The 23,262-nt window shown below is 31.9% G+C and overlaps 1 protein-coding gene across 1 annotated transcript; it reads left to right on the top strand.

The window, feature by feature from the left end:
• Nucleotides 1–13,533: 13,533 nt before the first annotated feature.
• On the top strand, nt 13,534–17,955 carry LOC105773413 (uncharacterized). The gene is made up of 10 exons (XM_012595305.2): nt 13,534–13,698; nt 14,172–15,160; nt 15,752–15,836; nt 15,929–16,024; nt 16,130–16,282; nt 16,379–16,486; nt 16,630–16,749; nt 16,894–17,019; nt 17,112–17,195; nt 17,670–17,955. The coding sequence occupies exons 2-10, from the start codon at nt 14,193–14,195 to the stop codon at nt 17,793–17,795; spliced, it is 1,866 nt and encodes a 621-aa protein (XP_012450759.1). The 5' UTR covers nt 13,534–13,698; nt 14,172–14,192; the 3' UTR covers nt 17,796–17,955.
• Nucleotides 17,956–23,262: the final 5,307 nt, after the last annotated feature.

Below are 23,262 nucleotides of genomic sequence, written 5' to 3'. Positions count from 1 at the left end.
TATTTATTAAGATAAATATTAGATTAAATTTAATATTAAAACTTATTAAAATAATAGAATGTTTATCTTGTAGATAAACATTAAATTAAATTTAATATTAAGATAGTCACTTTAATATTAAGTTAATAAAATATTATTAAGATAAGTATTTAATTTAATTTAATTTAATATTAAACTATTAAAATAATATTATTTTTGAAATAATTAATCTGAAACCAAATTCTCCGGTAGAGTCCTAATAGGAGTGTAACTCTTCCACCGCTCAACCACCGACGACCAACCACCCCTGACCACTGGGACGCTGCTGTTGCAGCCACCGGCACCATCATGACCGGTGGTGCAAATGCAACACCCTTACGGCACCTCGAGCCAGTTCGGCTACTACCGGTTCGATTCGGGTTAATGACAACCTGACCAATCCGGTCTAGCCACCAATTGGACTGTCGGCCCAATTTCACATACCGAGCCCGGTTCGATCAGTTTTTGGGTCTTGGTCTAGGTTTTGGGCCCCTGGGCCTAATTTACGATCTTAGATCCAATTTTCAAGTTCAATTACCCATTAGATTAATTGTCTGACTTGAAAATTAACTTCTAAAAATGTCATATTAATTTGGTTAATTTAATTTTACTTGATCAAAATTAATTTTTCTAAAAATCACTTAGATTTTCCAAATTAAATTTTCAAGAAAATTCTTTAATCAAATTCTCTAATTGAACAATTCTCACAACCACCTAATTTAATTCCACATAGAATAAATCGACTCAATTAAATTGTTTCCAAAGGCGCAGAATTTACTTTTAATTCAAATGTAGTCCGTTCAAGATTTTGTTGAGCTAGCAGAGGGACCAATCAGACATATACAATTAGGCTCTAGTGATTGCAATTATGTTTAGAAGCATCATTCCGATAATTCACAATTACTTAATCATGGAGTCAGTCCACAAAAAGTACTATGATTGAAAACTCCTCGTTGTATACTCTTTAATAAAGCAATTCATTCAACTGCTTTGTCCAATGACTTCGTCATGTGTTTGTTACCCTCATATGATATCCTTGATTCCTTTGAGTTAAATCCATTCACTCAATACAATCTGATTTTATCTCATTGTCACCATTTTTCTTTTTAATGATTACTATGATCACTGTTAACAAATGACTGTGATAAATTGTTCGTTCGAGAATAAGCAACCCGTGGTCACGTTCCATATTTATCAATCCAAACAATGCCAATGAAAGGATATCATTAACTCTTTAATTGAGCTATGAATTCCACTCTTCCTAGTAAACCCATGTCATACACAAGTCATGTACCCAACATACCGACTATAGGCTCGATCATCTTTAGAGCATAAGCCTCCACTTATATCGAAGCACATGAGTTGTATACGCATGGTTAACTCATGATTTAGTTAAATCACACCATGAACGTCACAAGTGAATTAATTCACAAATGGATTCAGAAGTAATTCATCTTGGGTCCAGTCTAATGTATCATTCTACCAATGAATACATCTATGTCTCTACTCGTAGAGTCAACTGCTCTAACAGCCAAGACTAGCCATATCCCCAATTGGAATTGTAGACGACATAATAATCTTTCTCAGTATTTGAATCAAATGCTCACTTTGATTCTTTTACAAGATTACAGACTCATTTGGATTATCTACTGAAATAAGATGTCTTTCTCGTAATGTAAATGTTCTTTACAATGCCACTTATCTTCAATTTGAACTTTAGACAATCAATAACTAATATTTGCTTGTCATAATTTCACTATGCATACAAAATATAAAAGATGAAAATACAAAAGACATAATAGTGAAATGTGAAATTAACTTTATTTATTTATTCATCATTCAAATAAATAGAAAATAGTTACATGTTTACTACAATATGGGCACATTTCCCAACAAAAGGCTCATATTTGTCATGTTCCAAGAATAAAAGTTACAAAGCTAGTAATTAATATGAATAATGTAATTAATTTTCAATTATAATTACATTAATGATCAATAATGGATAGTGAAAGGTTTTGTTGATGATGGTGAATAGTGAAGAAGAATTCACTATGTTCTTGAAAAGAGGGAAAAAACACTCAACATTATAGGAAAAGTTAAAAGGAGAACTCTTAACTGCCTCCATATATTATCCATCAAGCCAAGTTCTCTAGGACATCCCAAAAGTGAAGATAACCCAAGAACCCTTCCATATTTCGAGGTTACTTCCATTTCTTCTACTTTGGCAAAGCAGTACCATGTGAAATTTTTTTCTCAAAACATCTCTTGAAATACAAGACGATTGTTGTTCTTGGATAAGAGTTGTCCCTTGAATAATGACTATTTTGACTTGTTCTAAAAGTGAGTTGTTCTTGGCATAGTTGTTCTCAATGTAGAAGTTGTTCTAAATAAGAGTTGTTCTATGGTGATGCTTTTCTTGGTAAAGCTTGTTCTAAATAATGGCTCTTCCAGAAAAGCACAATTGTTCTAAATACAAATTGTTCCAAACAATGGTTGTTCTAAATATAGTTATTCCTGAAACGTCATTATTCTAAACAAGGGTTATTCCAGATTTTAACTATTCTCAATAGGAGTTTTTCACAAATAACAACTACACTGGATGACAGTTATTCTAATCAAAGCCCTATTTTGAACATAGCCATTCTAAAAATAACTATTCTTGAACAATAGTTGTTCTGAACAACAACTACTCTAAACAAGAGTTGTTGCTCCGAAAGAGGTACGCTTAGTAGCACAATTTCTAGAAATATAATATTTTTTATCTCAATGGAAGGATAAAAATGTTAGTAGCCAAAACTGAGTATCTACAATCATAATTCTCAAAATTCAATATTTATATCAGTTTGTTATTCCTTTTTAAATATAAATATTATTGGAATATTACAAAATTTAATTTATGCATACAATTAAACTTGTGCATCACACAAGATAAAAAAATAGTTCCTACGTAAATAAGATGGATTGCTTTACAAGTCAATTTCGTGTTCAAGTCTTTTTGGGTTTATGTCAATTTTAGGTTCGAATCATTTTAGATTTTGATAAGTTGATTTTGAGTTTTAGGTTTTAGATTAAGTTATTTTGGTTTTAAGTTATTTCAACTTTTGTTCAAGTTATTTTGATTTCATATCATTTTGTGTCTAGGTTAGTTTTAGGTTTGAATTAGTTTACCAACTAAAATCAATGTTTTTTTTAATTTCAGGGTAAAAATAATTTTTAAAGGTTTCTTAAGAAAAATGAGTGAAAACAATTTATTTAGCATAAGAAAAAAAATTCAAAAACGCTCAAATCGGATACCAAATGATAGGGGCAATAGATCGAGATCGTATTCAAGTTGTTCGACTCGAAAAAATATTTGAATCTAACCTGAAAGAATAAATAAAGAAAAACAAAAAAAACACTAAAAGAAGAAATTCAAGAAAAAAAATAAAGATTCAAAACATAGATAAATAAAGAAAACGTAAATTAAAAGGTGGAAGATGGATTGAATAAACCGATGGATATGGATAGAAGATAGTTGTCCAACTAAACCCTTTGAGATATAAACCCTAACAAATTCAATTAATGGCTCTAGTCAACCCTCCTAAAAATAATCCTTCAAGTTGAAGGATGAAGAATGAATTCTTATGACTCCTAAAAGAAAATCAAGAAGAAAAATCACTTCTCAAAATTACAAGAAAGCAATCTTGCATGAAAGAAATTAACTCCAAGAGTTGAAAACTTCATTAATAATTGAATTAGTACATTTAATGAATAATGAAGATGTCTTTATATATGCTAGTTAATTACGTCCATATAAAACTCTTACGTTTAATGAAACTCTGATTAATCTAAACAATAACAGCATGTTTGGTTGGGTGTATTGGCATAGCCAATACAACCCTAATCGGTGGGCCCCACCTAATCCCTCTTTAATCTGTTGTTTGGTTCATGGTATTGCTATTACGGGTCTAATACATTACTAACCTAATCCCCAAAATCCACCGATTTCAAATCCCCCCTTTTGCTCAGTTTAGGTGCTGCTTCGTTTACCCTCCCTGTTTTACCCTCCCGATCGTCTTCTCTTTGCGTTTTCTCTTCCTTCCTTCTAGCTTCTGCTTATTTGCTCTCTCTATCTCTCAACCTTTTCTTTTCTTTTTCTTTACAACATTTTACGCTTGGCCTTCTCAACCAGTCAACCTTTTTCTTTTCTTTTTCTCTCTGTCACTCTTTTGATTGCTCTCAGTTGGTGGGTTTCTAGGTTACTGCAACTGAAAGGTAAAGGTTTCTAACTCTCTTTTGCTCTAAAACTGTTTTAATTTTTCTAACTCTCTTTTTCTCTCTGTAATGAGTTTCAATGGCTGCCTTGTTAGTGTCTTTAGCTTTTTTCTGCATGTTAGTAGATTCGAATCACTGCCTTGTTACTGCATTGACGTCTTCATCGATTATTGCACTGTTCACCTAATCGGTTTCCCCTTTTCTGATTACAGGTTCTTCTTCATCGCACTCTACCCCGATTTTCTCTTTATAGGTTAGTTTCCCCGATTGCATGTTTCTATTGCTATTTCTTTTCCTTTGTTATGTAATGAAAGGCTTATGACAGGCAAGTATGTATTGATACATTGTGCACAATGTCTTTTTTCTGAAATAAAATTGTGTCCTTTTCTCTCCGTAATGAGTTTCATTGGCTGCCTTGTTAGTGTCTTTTGTTTTTTCTGCATGTAAGCAGATTCGAATCACTGCCTTGTTAGTGCATTGACTTCTTCCTCGATTTAATCATAAAATCTAAATCTGAATTTTGAGTCATCATATATCATTGAAGTAAAAGAGATGTTTATCTTCAATTGTTGTGCATGTATATGATTGAAATATAGATTTGTTATCTCTGTCTCTGTTATCATTGAATCCCTTTATTATTTTCTTGATCATTTAGCACAGGAAGATACGATGTTGGGATTATTTATTAATTGAAACACGAATATTCAATCCAAGTCTTAAGCTACAATCATTAGATTATATTACATTAGATGTTTATCTCAAATCTCTGCAATCAATGTTCATTTCATATTTAATTCAATTTTCATGTAGCGAGAGGTTGATTTGATGTTCTTAAATAAAAAACGAAAAACTTCCTATCTATTCCTAATGACTACTTGATTAGATTTTAGGGTCTCATCCCGATCATCATTCTATAGTGATAAACTTAAGATCTGGATTCTTTATATTCCCTTTAATTGTAGCCGTTTGTCGGTGGCTCGCATCCACGGAATCAACTCAGGATCTGGATTCTCAATATGACCATTAATTATAGCCATCTGTTGATCAGCTCGCACCACCATGATGTCCGATGTCGATTGAGTTTGGTCATTGCTCTTACCCCATAAAACTAGATACAGGCCAATTACAATAACAATGCTTCCTAGTACTCTGCAAAACAAAAATACCATAGTTCCAAAAACCTTCAAAATTGCAAAGATTTTAATTGGATTTGTATATTTTAGAAGAGAGATTGATCAAACCTTCCTAGATACATTAATGTAACAGGCCTTATATTGTTTTAAGATGTGTTTGACCATGGTTTTCTAGTCAAAGTCAGCCTGTTTGACGGAAATATGAGATTACTTGCTTCATATTTAAAGACTTTATAGGCGATAAAGATTTTGTTGGTTTGTTCTGGAAATTGTTTTGATAGTCTACTGGAAAATGTTATTGATTTGTTAGTGAGTAAAAGATGGAAGTTGTTGCATTTGTTTTGATATTGTTCTTGAATTGTTCTGGCAGTTGTTTTGATAGTCTGCTGGAAATTATTCTTGATTTGTTAGTCAGTAGAAGATGAAACTGGAAATTGTTGCATTTGTTTTGATATTGTTCTTGATTTGTTCTGGAAATTGTATTGATTGTCTGCTGGAAATTGTTCTTGATTTGTTAACCAGTAGAATATGAAACTGGAACTTGATTTGTTCTTGATTTGTTAGTCAGTAGAATATGAAAATGGAAATCAAATGCTGTAAACGAGTTACTTGCAGGACCACTCTGTTTATAATAATTTAATTTTATTAAATGTCAACCAAGTTGTGATTGAGTGATAATGTATAAAATGAGAATTTTAAAACCGTCTTTAATGAGCATATAGATTGGGATAAGAGTATGATTTCAAGAGCATGTGTTTTGAACATAAACCATAATAATACAAAGGAAAAGTCACCATTAAAATAAGCAAGTAATTAATTTCATCAAAGAGCATTCAAAAAAGCATTCAAATTGGCTTTCAAAAAATTGTAAAAGCATTCGCTAAAACTTGTAAAAGCAAGTAATTAATTTCATTAAAATACTTTTCCTTTAATTATTGTAAAAGCATTCAAAAAAATTGGCTTTTTAGAGAAATATGTTATAATTTTCATTTAAATTGACTTACACTCATAATTACAACCTTACAACCACCTTGTAACCTTACTGCCATTAAAATTACATTCGCTAAAACTTTTCATACTCAAAATGAGAATTCTGGAGCAAGCAAAACTGTGATACAAATTACATGAAACTTCTTGATTGTATACTTGTAAAGATAATCACGCTTAGTTTCTTTCCAGTTTTTCTTGCTTAACAAAATATTTTTCTCAATCATACCACAAAATTTGTTGCACATAAGAAGAACCAAAATATGCAAAAATGAATAAATAAATAATCAAAAGATGGCAATAAAAAATAAACAAGTTTTGATACCTTAATTACTATAGTTAATATAAGGGAGGGCAAGCAGGGATCTAGCTTCCTTTGAATAAAAAGAGATTTATTGCAGTATTAAACCTTCTAATTATTTAGTAATACAATTTAATCCTTTTAGGATTTTTTTAAATTTGGCCAACCAAAATCTCTTAACTTTGTTGTTGATATGAAGGTGAACTATGATTTATTTAAATTTATTAGTTCTCATGCGAAAATAGCAATTCCTTCAATAATTATAAACCTTAATTAAACTAATCAATAATTAAAATAAGGACTTTAATATTTTATTATTAAATCAAATCCTCATTCTTTATTTTATTTGTTTTAAAATTAGAAAACCTTAATTAAACTAATCATAAATAAATAAACTAATCAATGTTCAAACTTTGAACATGCTTTATTAAACTAATCAATGTTAAAACTTTGAACATGCTTTAATGAACTAATCAATATATTTATACTGAAATGAAATTTAAATTTAAAATGTTATAAAATTTTTAAAACTTCAATTTCATTATTAAACCAAATCATCATTCTTTATTTTATTTGTTTTAAAATTAGGTCACCTTAATTAAACTAATCATCAATAAATAAACTAATCAATGTTCAAACTTTGAACATGCTTTATAATTTTAAATTATAATGAGTTTAGTTATAATCTAACAAATACCAACAATTAATTTTAGGTCAATTGTACATATACCAACAATTAATTTTAGGTCAATTATACATGCTTTATGATTGATAAATAAATGAAATTAAAGTTGCAACGATATCATTTAGTAGATACTTTTTGTTTCGTGTGTTCTAAATTTGTATTGTTTATTTTTATTTGATAATGTGTAATTGCAACTTCAATTCTTTGATAGTGTGTTCTAATTTTAATATGTTGCAAGAATGGCTCAAATCGCCTTTAATTGCACAAAGTGTGAGGCGTAAAAGAATTGGTATTGCATTGACAATATGGTTGGAAATCTGTAGAATTGTGATTTGGTTCTTATTTAGAATAGGTGCCAGCCTTATCCTACAGACTTATAGACCAAGGATTAGGTCCTATACCTTAGATTTTTATGCAAAACGGGATTATGTGAAAAGGCTTGTATATGCTAGTGACGAGACTTGTATTGAACAAGTTAGGATGAATAGAACTGCCTTTTTAAAACTATGTGAGATGTTAGAATCGATAGGGGGATTGAATTCGTCAAGAAACATGCTTGTTGATGAGCAAGTAGCAATGTTTTTACATATCATCTCCCATCACCTGAAAAATCGAGTTATCAAGCATCACTTTAGAAGGTCCAGGGAAACAGTTAGCAGAGCATTTCATAGTGTTTTAAATGCTGTCATACGCTTACAAGATGTGTTATTTAAAAAGCCGTAGCCAATTAAAGCCGATTCTTCTGACACAAGGTGGAAATGGTTTAAGGTATTGGATTGAGTTTTATATATAGCTTGTACAACATTTAGTTGATTTAGATTTAAATCAGTATTCTAACTCAAGGTTTTATATCATGTGATATAGAATTGCTTAGGTGCTCTTGATGGAACCCACATCAAGATTAGGGTTCCAACAGTTGATAAACCTAGATATCGAATGCGAAACGGTGACATAGCAACAAATATGCTAGGTGTTTGTACACCTGAGATGCAATTTGTTTATGTTCTTCCTGGTTGGGAAGGTTCAGTTGCCGATGGACGGGTTCTTCAAGATGCCATTAGTAGAAGACATGGACTAAAAGTTCCTCATAATAAAGTGGATAGTTAGAGGACTTTGATATTGTTCATTAAGATCAAACCTTTTCTGCTGAATTAATCATTTTAAAAAAAATATTTTATAGGTTGTTATTATCTAGTTGATGCTGGATACACAAATTATGAGGGATTTCTTGCACCTTTTAGAGGACAACGATATCATTTGAACGAGTGGCGTCAGAGTTATCAGCCAAGTTCTCCGCAAGAGTTTTTTAATATGAAACATGCCTCAGCACGTAATGTTATTGAAAGATGCTTTGGGTTATTAAAACTTAGATGGGGAATACTTAGGAGTCCATTGTTCTATCCTGTAAGGGTGCACAATAGATTTATTATTGCATGTTGTTTGCTCCATAATTTTATTCGAACCCATATGAGTATTGATCCCATTGAAGCGGAAGTCGGAGAAGGATTACCTAGTAATGTGGTGGATGACGATGAACCGAATATCACAAATATTTATCCATCGGATGCTTGGGCTACTTGGAGGATGGAACTAGCCAACCAAATATTCGATGAATGGCAAGCATCTAGAAATTAGTTTGTGAAAATTTTGTGAAACTTTTGTATTGATTTTTGTATTGTACTAAACTTGTTGAATTATAATTTAATTTCTTCTCATTCAGCATGTGTTATAATTTTAAATTTTTTGTGGTATGGAGCTTTTGATTCATGATATTGAAATTAATTATAATTTTATAAAGTGTTCACCTTTTGATTCATGATATTAAAATAGTAATTAATATAATTTGTTTCTTTTTGTTCTTAAGATAATTATGTCAGGTGTTCCAGAATCAAATGCTTCTTCTCAAGCTTCTCGAGGAAGCAAAAGAAAATGGGTTCCAGAAGAAGATGCAGCATTGGTTTCCTGCATGGTGGACCTGCACAATGTTGGAACATTTAATGCTGATACCGGGTTCAAAGCCGGTTATTTAAACGAGTTGGAAAGAATGCTACAAAAGGTTTTACCAAATATAATGTTGAAGGCGAGACCTAATATTGAATCGAGGATTAGGTTACTAAAAAAGGAGTGGTCAATCGTCTATGACATGCTTAATGGCCAAAACAATAGCGGTTTTGGTTGGGATGAGCATAGGCAGCTCGTTGTTGCTGAAGATGCGGTTTGGGACTCCTATTTAAAGGTAAGATTATTTCAAGTCTTTATTATCTTATTTTTACCAAACTTATAACTAATATGATTTCCTCATTTTTTTAGAGTCACAAAGAAGCCGCTCAATTCGGACATCGTACTTTCCTTACTACGACCAAACTTACTACCATATACGCAAGAGATCGAGCAAGCGGGAAAGATGCTCAAACAGCTGCTGATGTTCTTGAAGAAATAAATGTTGAGGGTGTACCTACTACAGGTATGGATGAAGAAAGAAACTCATTCTATGACTCGAAGCTGACATCTCTTTGGATGACATGGATGTTTCGTCATGGAGCCATAGAACGGATAGAGACCAAGGGGTTCCTCATCTTCAAACAAGAGAAAGAAGAAATCTGATGCTCGTGATAATATGTATTCTTCATTTGATGAGGCTGCCACTTTATTGGCCGAAAACATCAAGGCCGTTGGCGATTAAATCAGTAGGAGTATTGCCTCCGATGTGGTAGTTCAGCAGAAGTCAGAAGAATTCCAGATCATGCATGAGAAAGCTTCAAATTTATATTCAACCTTATGGGAAATTGAAGGTTTAACCGACGATGAACGGTATCGAGCTTTGAGTAAAATTCCAGATCATCCAACTCAAATGATCGTTTTCTTTAGTTTACCTTCTGTTGCGCGATTGGAATGGGTCAGAAGATTTCTTTCTGACCATTAAAAATCAATGTTCAAACTTTTTGATGTTGTAAAACTATATAACATATGGATTATGATGTAGAATTTCATTTTCATCTAACATTTTCTTAATATAAGTTAATTATGTTTATGCAGAATATAATTCTCAAGTTATATTTTGATTTTAGTAAATTCATATAAGAACATTTTATTATTAAGAATTTTATGAAATTATATATCATTATTAAATTATATTTAATATTAATTATTTTAAATTGTATAAATTCATATAAGAAAATTTATTATCAAGAATTTTATGAAATTATATATTATTATTAAATTATATGTAATAATAATTATTTTAAATTATACAAATTCATATAAGAAAATTTATTAGTTATAATTATTTTAAATTTTATTAAATCATATATTTTAATTAAAATATATTTAATATTAATTATTTCAAATTATCTTTTATAGTATCATATATTATGATTTGAGTAAATTCATATAAGAATATTAATTATTAAGAATTTTATTAAATTATATATTTTAATTAAAATATATTTAATAATAATTATGTTAAATTATCTTTTATAGTATCATATATTATGATTTGAGTAAATTCATATAAGAATATTAATTATTAAGAATTTTATTAAATTATATATTTTAATTATAATATATTTAATAATAATTATGTTAATTTATATTTTATAGTATCATATATTATGATTTGAGTAAATTCATATAAGAATATTGATTATTAAGAATTTTATTAAATTATATATTTTAATTATAACATATTTAATAATAATTATGTTTAAATATGATTAAATTATTTATTATTGATATTAATAATCTTATTAAAATTTAAATAACAATAACAATAATCATTTACCCAAACAAATTTATTCTAAGGGTATTCTAGTCATTTTAGTTTTTTCCATTATGCTATTACACCTCTATTCCATTCAACCAAACACAAGAATACTATTACGCCTCTATTCCATTACATTCAACCAAACAATTGATTTGTTATTACGCATCTATTCCATTACGCCTCTATTCCAATACAGCGAACCAAACGTGCTGTAAGTAGTTTTAGTAAAACTAAACTTTCTTGTTGACTAAGAAACATAGAACTCCTCACAACTTTAAATACTTAAAAATATCTTAAAATTCATAATAAATAAATAAGAAAATAATAAAACTTAATATATATATATATATATACAAAATATTGGGGTCATATATAATTAAAATTAGGCCTTAAACTTGAACCCAATATGATTTAAACTTGAATTCAAGTTTGAAATCATAATTTTCCCTAATAATCTCGTCCAAATATTTTGCTCGCGTAATCTTCAATAAAATGGTCATAACTTGAGCTCCTGGACTTGAAATTGATTATTAAAAGTGAATTTTGAAGCTAGGAGATAACTCTTCAAACTCTATGTAGACATCTCAGCCCAAAAATGCTTGGATTCTATCTAAAAATTTGTTGCAAATCGACTAATCTTCCAAACTTGAAAATTGACAGCTTAGTTGAATTGATTTTAATAAATTTCACCCCATACACAGGAGCGAAGCTAGAAAACTTTTTTAGGAGGGCCGAAATGAAATTTTAATTTTTAATAGTCTATATTTTATAATTTTTAAAAGATCAAAATAATTTTTCATAAATTTAAATGGGATCAAAATATAATTTTACCTTTACTAATTTAAAATTTTAAAATTTTCTAAATGATTAAAACAATAATTTTCTATTTTAAGGGCCGGCCTGACTGAATTTTGCGAGAACCCAAAATAATAAAAAATTGAAAACTAATCCAAACCCAAAACTGAATCCAAAATCACTCAAAAAGCTTTGGACTTGAATTTACCAGACTCAGATTTATCCGATTTGAAATTTGACCCACCCAATTGCTACCTCTAATAAACGTGATGCAGCATAAAACATGGTTACGGTGTAAAACGCAGTGTTCCGTTACTTCAGAAACTTGCCGACACGTGGCGTACATTGTAACTCCAGAAACGCGGTTTTAATAGATTTTCTTTTCTTGTTTCTTAACTCCCCCAAAATGTCCTAAAACCTCAAGTAAAAACATTGCCGTGACGTGGCAGTTATTTTATTTCGGTCTAATTCTGTATTCAGTCCCTTTTGAAACTTAATTCATTTATTTTTAATTTCAGAAATTTAATCTATTTACTTATATGATTTAAAAATTAGAATTTAATTATCGATTGAGTCTTAGTTCGGTTAATATAGGTATTATTGCAAGTGCAAGAAAACTTGGGTTCAAATGCATGCTAAAGTGTATTTATTTATAGGAATTATGGGTAATTTTAAGTATTGTATAAAAATTAAAATTCAATTGGTAATGTTATTAAAATTTAACTCTTAAATTTTTAAAGTTGAATTTAATAAGTATTTAACCTGAATTATAAAAGTTGCTTCATCAAATTAAATGTCGAATATAAATATATTGTTTGTTTAATGTAAATGTTAAATTTTGAATGTTTTATTTTATATTTTTACAATTTATTTGAATTTAAATATAAAAATATTTTATATAAATTAAAATTTTAAATATAAACATATCATAAATTAAAAATAAATATTTTTTAAAATGTCCAAATTAATAATAAAATAATTATTTTAAATTATTATGGATTGATTTATAATTTAAAGATGAATAGATAATGTAAAAGACAAAATAAAAGTATAAATTGAATAAATGTATTTTTTTTTATTAAGTGCACCCTCATTTTATTTTTCAATAGTTTTTTTAAAGTATCCACAATTATTAAACTATCACAAATAAATAGTTTGGGTAATTACAATCCATACTAAAGCTAACAAATTGATAGAATTAGAACTCAACCATAATAACCGCACATGAAGAGACTCGAACACTTCCACATAGAATTGTGCATGATCCTTTATATTTGTTATCAAACATGTCTAAAAACTTAAATCACTGAAATTATTTCAATAAATTATCAAACAAAACATTATATTAAATCTAAATATCTGTTATCAACAACACTTTAATTTCCAAATCAGAACTCTAAATACTAAAATATAATAAATTTAAATTAAAGTTTAGTTTTTAAATTAGGGAGTAAATTCATAAAAAAGAAAGAAAGAAAGTAGAGTCATATTTAAAACGCTTTTTTTTTTTTTTTTACTGTGGCGTGCGCCCAATTTTGTCTCGTTGAAGAAATCTGGTCAAACCCAGATTCACTTTTTATTACCCTTCCAAAAACTCCACTTTTTTTTAATCTTATTTAATTAAACGACCTATGTATACACCCACACCATAAACATTTTCTCAAATTTTTTCTTTTTAATTTTTTCTCTTTCAAATTAACCTCTTGTATTCTTTTATCTTTCTTTTTCTTTTTGTAGGATTTTGAAGATTTCCAAGAAACAGGTATTTTTCCTTTTTATTAACTTTTTTCAGTGTTTATATGAATCTGCTTTATGTCGATTTTGTTTAATTTTTTTCATTTCTATGCTTGCGTTGAGGTTTATCTTTGATTGTGATTCGGTGATCTAAGAATCGGCTTGAATTCGAACCTAGTTTCGTAGATTTTTAGGTTGAATTTCTATTGCGGATCATGATTTTCTTTCTTTTTTTTTATAATTATTATTTTTCCTTCAAGAAAAGACCAAATCGATCATTTTAAAAACTCATTTTTAAAGTCTTTTGCTTGTTTCAATGAGTAATTTTCAAAATCCATGCTTTCTTAGTTCAATTATTGAAACATGTCTCGTGATGTTCTGAACTAATATAGGATTTGTTTTTCTAAAGGATGGAGAAAAAACGTTAAGTTTTTTTGTTTGAAAAATCATTTAAATTTGTTGGGCATTTGAAATTTTGAGCTTTCTTTGATTTTATTGCAGGAGATTTATTGAGATTAAAGTATGTTAGAGCAGTTGCTGATATTTACCAGAGGAGGGTTAATCCTCTGGACTTGTAAAGAGCTTGGAAATGCTCTTAAAGGGTCACCAATTGACACCTTGATCCGGTCCTGTCTTTTGGAGGAACGGTCTGGTGCAGCATCATATAGCTATGATGCCCCAGGAGCTTCTTATACCCTCAAGTGGACATTCCATAATGAGCTTGGTCTTGTATTCGTTGCTGTGTATCAACGTATTCTCCATCTATTGTATGTGGATGAGCTTCTTGCGATGGTGAGACGTGAGTTTTCGGAGATTTATGATCCAAAAAGGACGGTTTATAATGACTTCGATGAAACTTTTAGGCAGCTTAGGAGGGAGGCAGAAGCTAGGGCTGAGGAGTTAAAGAAATCAAAACAGACGGATAAGCCTGTCAATAATAAAAAGAAGCAAGGGCAGGTGCAGAAAGCTGGTTCTGATAAAGGAAGTAAGAAGAGTGAGGGTAGCTTGGCTACTGATGGTGGGGATGGTGATAAAGCGAAAGGTCATAAATTGGAGAATGGACACTCCAATGGTAATCATGTTGAGATGGAAGAACCTAGGGCAGGTGTTGTTAATGGTAAAGAAAATACTAGCTCCAATATTAGTGCTTTTGATGTAAGTAAGCTTCAGAAAAGAACTAAAGGTGGAAAGAAAACTGATACTGTTGTTAACAAGGGTTCCAAGCCGGACCCTAAGAAAAAGGCTACAAAGAAGAATAGAGTTTGGGATGATGCACCTCCGGAGACAAAACTGGACTTTACTGATCCAGTGGATGGAAACGGAAGTGGAAATGACAATATAGAAGTTGTTGCAGCAAATCAAGGCGAAAGTATGATGGACGTAGAAGAGATTATCAGCAGTGATAGTGAAGGTGAAGTAGATGACAACGTGCAGAAGGATAGCAAGCCTGAAGCTAAGAAAAAGGGTTGGTTTTCCTCTATGTTCCAGAGGTAATTTATTGATGTAGTTCCATCATTTTGGTCCTTACTTTTATTGTTGGATACATCTATTCTTTGAAATTGGAGGGCCCTACCCCCCTCCCCCCTTTTTTTTTAAAATCCATAGCTTATATTGTGTTCAATGTTCAGATGTTTGTCACAAAGTATGTCCTCATTGCTTTTTATTTATTGTTCATAAAGCCACTTTCAACAGGAGCTGCAGATGTGGTTTAATGAGTTGATCACTTCAATGTTGTTATTATGTGGCTCAGTAGTAAACTGTGCAGAAGGTGGCATAAGTAGTCAATTTTTGAGATTTCTTCTCTTAGGCTTTACCAGTTAAAGAATGAAATAGTTAGACATCATTTTTTTATTCATTGTTACTTAATCTAGCCAAAAGGAGTTTTGAGTCTTTTTCGTTTCTCATCTTATCTTACGATGACTCTTATTGTGCTAGCTTTAATTTGGAAAAAGTACTATATGCTCCTAGGCCATGTTTCATGTGGGCTTTATACAACTTGCATGAGAAGCTTTAATCATCACCATTGTTGAATTTACCATGCAATTGCATCATTTATTCATTATCTATTTTGTTGGGCTCAGTATTGCTGGAAAGGCTAATTTGGAGAAGGAAGACCTGGAACCAGCTTTGAAGGCTCTCAAAGATGGGCTTATGACCAAGAATGTGGTATGTCTTCTGCTAATTTGACATACTTGATTTCTGATGTATTAGTGCGTCTGAACATTCTGAGGATCTTCCATTTTATGTGGCATTTACAGGCTGAAGAGATAGCTGAGAAGCTTTGTGAATCAGTAGCTGCAAGTCTTGAAGGGAAAAAGCTGGCCTCGTTCACAAGGGTCTCTTCGACAGTTCAGGTCTGCAAATTTTCCAACATAACTTTTCTTTGTTCTTTTTCTTTTAGCTTTCCTGCCTTTTAATTTTCTATAAATTTACTTGTGTATTGTAATCCGTGACTGCAGGCTGCCATGGAAGATGCCCTTGTTCGTATTTTAACTCCTAGGCGCTCCATTGACATACTGAGGGATGTACATGCTGCCAAGGAACAGAGGAAGCCATATGTTGTTGTCTTTGTTGGCGTTAACGGAGTTGGGAAATCAACTAATCTCGCCAAGGTTAAGCTGATTTAACTGCTCTATATACAGTTTTGTACTTAGGGACACGCTTTCTGGTACAGTTGGCCAACCTTCAAAGTCAATGTTGTTTTGTAGGTTGCTTACTGGCTTCTGCAGCACAATGTTAGTGTTATGATGGCTGCTTGTGATACATTCCGTTCTGGTGCTGTTGAGCAGTTGAGAACACATGCACGTAGACTCCAGGTATCACATCAATCTTAAATGTTATATTTTTGACACATTTGGGCCATTATCTTCAAAGGCGGATTGTTTCATGTACCAACATGTATTATTGGCATAGCTACAGTTTTTTTTTATCTGACTTGCTACTTGTTGCACCTTGTCAGATTCCTATTTTTGAGAAAGGGTATGAGAAAGATCCTGCAATTGTAGCAAAGGAAGCAATTCAGGAGGCCACTCGTAATGGTTCTGATGTTGTTCTCGTCGATACAGCTGGTCGGATGCAGGTATCTTCTAAATCAGTTTATTTATTTTTGTACACTTTATACTTTAGCGTGCTTGGTGTGTGTTCTCTTCATAATTTTCATTTCTTTCTGAAGCCTGAAAAATCTATTGTACCTCTAAAAAGATACTTATATTATGCTTATCAGGATAATGAACCACTAATGAGAGCCCTCTCAAAGCTTATATACCTCAACAATCCAGATCTAGTCTTATTTGTGGGAGAGGCACTAGTTGGAAATGATGCTGTTGACCAGTTATCAAAATTCAATCAGGTTTTACTTCCACATTTAAGCATTTGTATTTTCTAGTATTATACCTATTTGTTGTACCTATATATAAAGCTTTGCCCTGTTTTTTCTTGCAGAAATTGGCTGACCTCTCTACTTCTCCTACTCCTAGATTGATAGATGGGATTCTGCTCACCAAATTTGACACTATTGATGATAAGGTAAAATTTGATAAGGCTTTCCTATTGGAATGCACTGACAGTGTTTTATTTTTTGTGACGACTCATCTTCTGGTTCCGTGATGGTGTACCACCAATGCATCAAAATATAGATGTAGATTTTTTAGAGTTAATAGCAGCAAACGGCACTAAACTGTTGCTTGAATTTTAAATTTTTAAGTCTAAACAAATAGAGTCTTCAAAGAATTTATTGTGTTAATTAGGTCTTTCCGTCAGTGTTGAATGTCAGTTTAATCCGACTGAACGTGAAATATATGTACTTACTATATGGATTAAAAAAATAATATCATTAAAAATTAGGCTGACGGATTGAACTATATGTCTATAGAGTGGGTTGATTCATGTGTTAATAGTTGGATGTAAAATAATTTGACAACGTTGATCTTTTGAGTTGGTAGGAGTTATCAGACTGCCATTAATGTGTTAGTTTTGTGATGCAACTGAAAATTGGTGTAGGTTGGAGCAGCGTTGTCAATGGTGTACATATCGGGAGCACCGGTGATGTTTGTCGGGTGTGGCCAGTCATATACAGACCTGAAGAAGCTTAACGTCAAATCAATAGTCAAGACACTGCTGAAATGAGTGAATGCAACTCATAAATGCATTTTCAATGCTCCACTCTTTTATGACTCTGTTTTCTTTGATTGCGACTTTGTGAGTGTTATTTCAATGGAGGTGCTTCAATCCCTTATTAAATTGCACGTTTTAAAACTGTTAGTATTTATATTATTTTATTTGACTATTTTCTTTTCTTTAAAAAATAAGTTATTGAAATTTCACAAAATTGGAAAATAATTAGAAAAGAAGTATAAGATATTAAAATTAGGGACAAGAATAAATAATGAAAAGATTAAAATGTTAAATAAGTCTTCTAATAATATTTAAAAATTAATGTTTTATTGAGAAGTGCATTCAATTGAACAGTTTGAATTATGATTAGTAATTAATTGAGTTTTTGAAATTATTTTTCCTTCAGTTGACGTAACGGTTGACATGATTACTTGTTTAATTTTATTCTTTTTTAAAAATTGTTGTTGAAAAATCATTCAATATTATAAATTATTATACAATTTTAGAAATTGTTAGAGATAAAAATGATATGGAACGAATATGCTCTTGGAGGGAAATGACTCAATCTTTTCATTATTTCGGTTGAATAAGTATGAAGGGTTTGTGGTTTCAATTACCAAAACACTGCCGTTCTGGTCCGTGTCTTTTAATTGAAACAGTACATTTTGATGAAAGTTGTTTTGACAGCTACCAATCTGTTTTGATCCGTTATTCTCCAATTTTAGCACCAATCAAGCTAAAGGGAAAATGGTTATAGAATGATAGTCACGACTTTTTTCTTTGTTCTCACCTTCTTCCTCTAAACTTTCTTTTTCTTCTTCTTCTTCTTTTTTCTTGTAATTTTTCTTCTCAAAATTTTCACTCTTAACAAATGTATCAGAGCCTAGCGATCTTCATGGCCAACGAGGGTGTGACAACGAGCTTATAGAAGGACATCAACCAATTGCAACAGGAGTTTTCTCAGCTAGATGCCAAACTTGATGTTTGTTTTCAGGAGATGCAAATGACTTTGAAAGGAGAGCTGCAATCTCTCTTGGACCAGTACATCGGACCACCATCACCTGTTGTTACTCCTAGTCTTCCCAAAGATAAGAGTAAGGGTATTTTAGGGGAGCAGCCATCTGGTTTCCCCCCTCGAGAAGCATTTATGGTTCCACCTTATCAAAAATGGAACCTAGAGGAGCATCCTCTCGGTGTAGTGGCCTAGAAGTTTTAACCAGAGGTTTTAAAATGGAGTGTCCTTGTTTCACTGGAGTTGACTTCAGGGGTTGGTGGTCTAAGCTGGAGCAGTTTTTTGAAGCTGAATTAGTTCTTGACCATGCCAAAGTTCGAAAGGTGATGCTATATATTGAAGGAAAAGCTTTGGATTGGCACCAATTTTTTCTTAACGTCAATGAGACCTTCAACAACTAACATGGGAGATCTATGCAAGTGGTCTCCAGGATCGTTTTGGATCTGACACATATTTGGATCCCATTATGGAGTTGGTTTCTCTTAAATAACAGGGTACAGTAGATTAGTACCACGATCTATTTGTAAGTCTTCCGAACCAGTTTCATTTACCAGAAAGCTATGCATTGAGTATTTTCATTAGTAATTTGAAGTGAGAGATATGTCAATATTTGTGGTTATTTAAGCCCCACACACTAGTGGAGGGTTTTAAAATAGCTAGGTAAGTGGAGGGTCTCATAGCCAGTCCTTATAGGAAGGCCCCTCTGATCAATAGTTGGGGTATTCTAAACCTTATCTATACAGTTTTAAAGATTATGCTTCTGTCCATTCTCCAATAGAGGTCAAAAAGAATTTGCCAGCAACTGTAACTCCTAAACTTCCTACTACCAAGTCATTATCTCAGACTAAAATGAAAGATAAAAAAGGGAAGGGATTGTGCTTTTAGTGTGCCTCTAAGTACACTCAAGGGCATAAGTGCGTTAAGTATCAACTGTATCAGTTCATAATAGAAACTTCTATTAAGTCTGAAGTGGATACTAAGCTCCAACCTCTTGTGGTGCTCCAAGATTGCCCGATCAGCCAGAATTGGAGGATTCAGAATTTGAGGCAACCTCACCAATTCTGTTTATACATGCTTTTAAGGAATCCAAAAGGCATAATACCATGCGTTTGGCAACTACTATCAACCAGCAGGAGGTTATAATATTAGTTGATTCAGAAAGTACTCACAACTTTGTGAATTACAAGTTGACCAAGAGATTAGGTTTGCTTGTTACACCATCTAACCAGCTGAAGGTGATGATTGTTGATTGAGGGAGTTTGGCTACTTAAGGAATTTACAAGTCTATTTTGTAGGAATCTCAAGAACACAAATTTGAAACTGGCTTTATGGTCTATCTGTCAAAGGGTGTGATTTAGTGCTTGGAATTTAGTGGCTTTTGTCCTTAGGTTCGATTGTTTAGAACTTCGTTGCTCTCACCATGCTACTCAAGTATAAAGGCAACTCTTGTTCTTTACAATGGATCATTCCCGAAGGTCTTCAATTGTTGACATGTCCCCAAAAGTCTAAGTGTTTTACCTTGTTGGATAAGGGTCCTAGTCCAATGCTTTTGGCTTTAAACAGTCATACAATGCTCCATATGACTTCACAAGATCTTCCATTGGATTTACAACAATTATTGGTCGGCTTTGAAGATGTTTTTCAGATATCAAAAGAACTCCCTCCCCTTAAGTTGCATGACCATCGAGTTTTACTAATGGATGAGACTAAGGTGGTCAAGATTTGACCCTATAGATATGTTAGAGTATGCCCAAAGATCAATCATGAGATGGTTGTAATAACATACTTGATTTATCATGTTTATTAATATAAGGCGTTACCATTATTATTTCAGTTTCTTTTCTGTGTATATAAATAAACTGTTTTATAATAATGTCCTGAGAATAATATGATTATTCTTAAAAGTTCCTTAGTCAAGTATTATTGTTGGATAGGACAACGATAATGCATTAAGACTAACATGTAGTTGATTGATGATAAAGAGTTGTCATTGATATGGAATGTCAGAATCATTACATGAATATGTGTGTTAGAGAACAACATATTGGACTGACCCGTTATGAGTATGTTTTTGGATTATTATGTAATTGTCACGACATTACTCATAATGATTAATATTTATATGATCCTCGACTTGAGATCATCATAATCCCAACATCGTGAGTTGTATATTTTGATACAGTCAAATATACACCGTAACTGGTTGTTCTATAAAGACTGATGTTGGATATACCACAATCTATGTAGAGGATATGGTTGGTCGATATAGGATAAGTCCCTCCTACATAATAGGAGTAATATCTTAGGCCACTTGATTAAGTGAGACTAGAAATGCATGGCCATGCTCAAATAAGTTGATATTAGATGTCATACTTATTTGTCTATCGTAATCTGCTTAAGATATCAAGGAACATGGAATGGACAATGCAAGTGTGACTATTCCATGACTTGTGTCCAATCCGAGATAAAGGACTTAAGGATTATTGCATAAAAGGTTAATCATAAAAAAGGTTATGTCGAATCATGATCTCTTGTGACTTAGGTAGCAATGATGCATTGCTAGATGCCACTCATTCTTTGTAGCATTAGAATCATTCTAGTGTTCTTGCTAACGTTACAGAACCTCTGTGGTCACACCCTATAGTTGAAATGAACGGAATAAACCATAGTTGGTATTGTTTTTGGTCGCTTGAATTAAATTAATTATAGAATTAATTTAATTGGTAATCAAATTTCAACATATTATGTACAAGGTTGTTGTATGTATAATGAGGACATGAATTTGGTTAGCATAAGAATTCAAATAAATATATGGTTTACCGAACTTATATTATAATTAATGTAATTATAATTTTCGGTATAAAAATATTATTATATTTATTTAATTCCTAAAAACCCTAAAACAAAAGGGTATATATATAATCTTGTTTTTCTTTGTTTGAGTCTAGCAGCCGTCAAAGAAAAGTAACTCTCAAAACTGTTTTGGGGATTCCTTCCGTTCGTAGTCAACTGGGTGGATTACGTAGAGGCCGGGATCACGATAGATTGCGGCTTGGTTCAACAGCAGATCAGACTACTCGTTGTTGAGGTGTTGCTATCTACTCTGAATAAACATTAGGTAATTTCGTAACCTTGATCACCCCGATTCGTTCCTCACGCATGGATCCATGGTTAGGGTCTCCGATTTTATTTTTTTTCACTGCGCTGTAGAGGTGCCGACGATCCAACAGTGGTGTCAGAGCCACTTGTGTGATACGAAATCGGGTTTAAATACTTGGGTGATGCAATTGTATGAGATGCATGCTTTAATTTTAGTAAATTTCGACTGTTTAAATCGTTTAATAGTAACCTGATAATCGTTCCTTTTGACAATGGATTAAATGTTAATCATGATGTTATGGCCTATTTGGTTTTATGTTATTACAGTTAAGTGTTAACAGATCTATAATGGTGCGACGGTGGTGTTGACAGTTTCCAGAATGGATTACATGTTTGAGGAACAAGGGTTGTTCCGGCATGAAACCTCAGGGATTAAAATCCCGAAAACACGATTCTGTTGATAAAAGTTATCAAATCCCGCTCCCTCTGCTGCCTCAGCCCCATCTTCTTAAATTATGTTTATGATAAATAAAACTTGGTAGGCCATAAAAGTTGAAAGGATATGTTATAATTCACCTTAATAAAGTGTTTAATTATGTATGCTATTTTTGACTTGCACGGTGTTTGAAATGCATAGTTATAGCCCAACGGCCCATTTGATAAAAAGGTTGTAATTTTATAAATACGGCCTGCGTGTCGTGCCTTACTACTATTCTCTTGTATTTCTCTTCTCATCTTACTCCCTCGTATGTAAAACAAGTTTCTACATATTGTAATTTGTAAGAGTTGCTGTGGGCTAGCCGAGAAGGAAGATGGACCAACCAGTGTGGACTGATAGCTTGAAAACCGGCTTACACCTTTAGGTTTCCTTTTGGTTCTCCCATTGGCTTGGGTTGCGCCACCTTAGTTTATGGGCTATAACTATTGCATTTATTTATTGCTTTATTCATGTATGAGATGCTATGGATGTCTAAAGCATGCCAAATTTTAAACATGTTAAAATTTGATAATAATAAACCGCATTAATTGATGAGATCAATTAAATGGCTAAATGGACTATAGTAAACCATAATTGGTGAGATGAAACGATCTTAATAAAATCCCTCTATAAAAATATTAAGTCAACATAGCCTTCCAATTTTGCCCTCGTTAAGGCCTCGATCAATACTGTGTAGGTTTTGCTAAAGCGAAATACTAGTATTTATCTTGGTTAAACGCGAAGAATAATCAAGTGATATTCGCAGGTTAAAATTGGTTAATGACTTGACTAGGTTATTCTAATAGGATTAGAAACCTAGAGGCAAGTAATTTGGATAAATCATAAGATGATTAGAACAAGAGTTGTTCACCAAACTTTAGGAGTTACAT

The sequence above is a fragment of the Gossypium raimondii genome, chromosome 6 (genome assembly GCF_025698545.1).
Source record: "Gossypium raimondii isolate GPD5lz chromosome 6, ASM2569854v1, whole genome shotgun sequence".
NCBI lineage: Eukaryota > Viridiplantae > Streptophyta > Magnoliopsida > Malvales > Malvaceae > Gossypium > Gossypium raimondii.
This window is presented reverse-complemented; position numbering and strand designations above follow the sequence as displayed.

Coding starts and splice junctions, on each gene's coding strand:
- LOC105773413 (XM_012595305.2), top strand. CDS start 14,193: ATGTTAGAGCAGTTGCTGATATTTACCAGAGGAGGGTTAATCCTCTGG. Junction 15,161..15,751: donor TTTTCCTCTATGTTCCAGAG/GTAATTTATTGA, acceptor TGTTGGGCTCAG/TATTGCTGGAAAGGCTAATT. Junction 17,196..17,669: donor TTGACACTATTGATGATAAG/GTAAAATTTGAT, acceptor AAATTGGTGTAG/GTTGGAGCAGCGTTGTCAAT.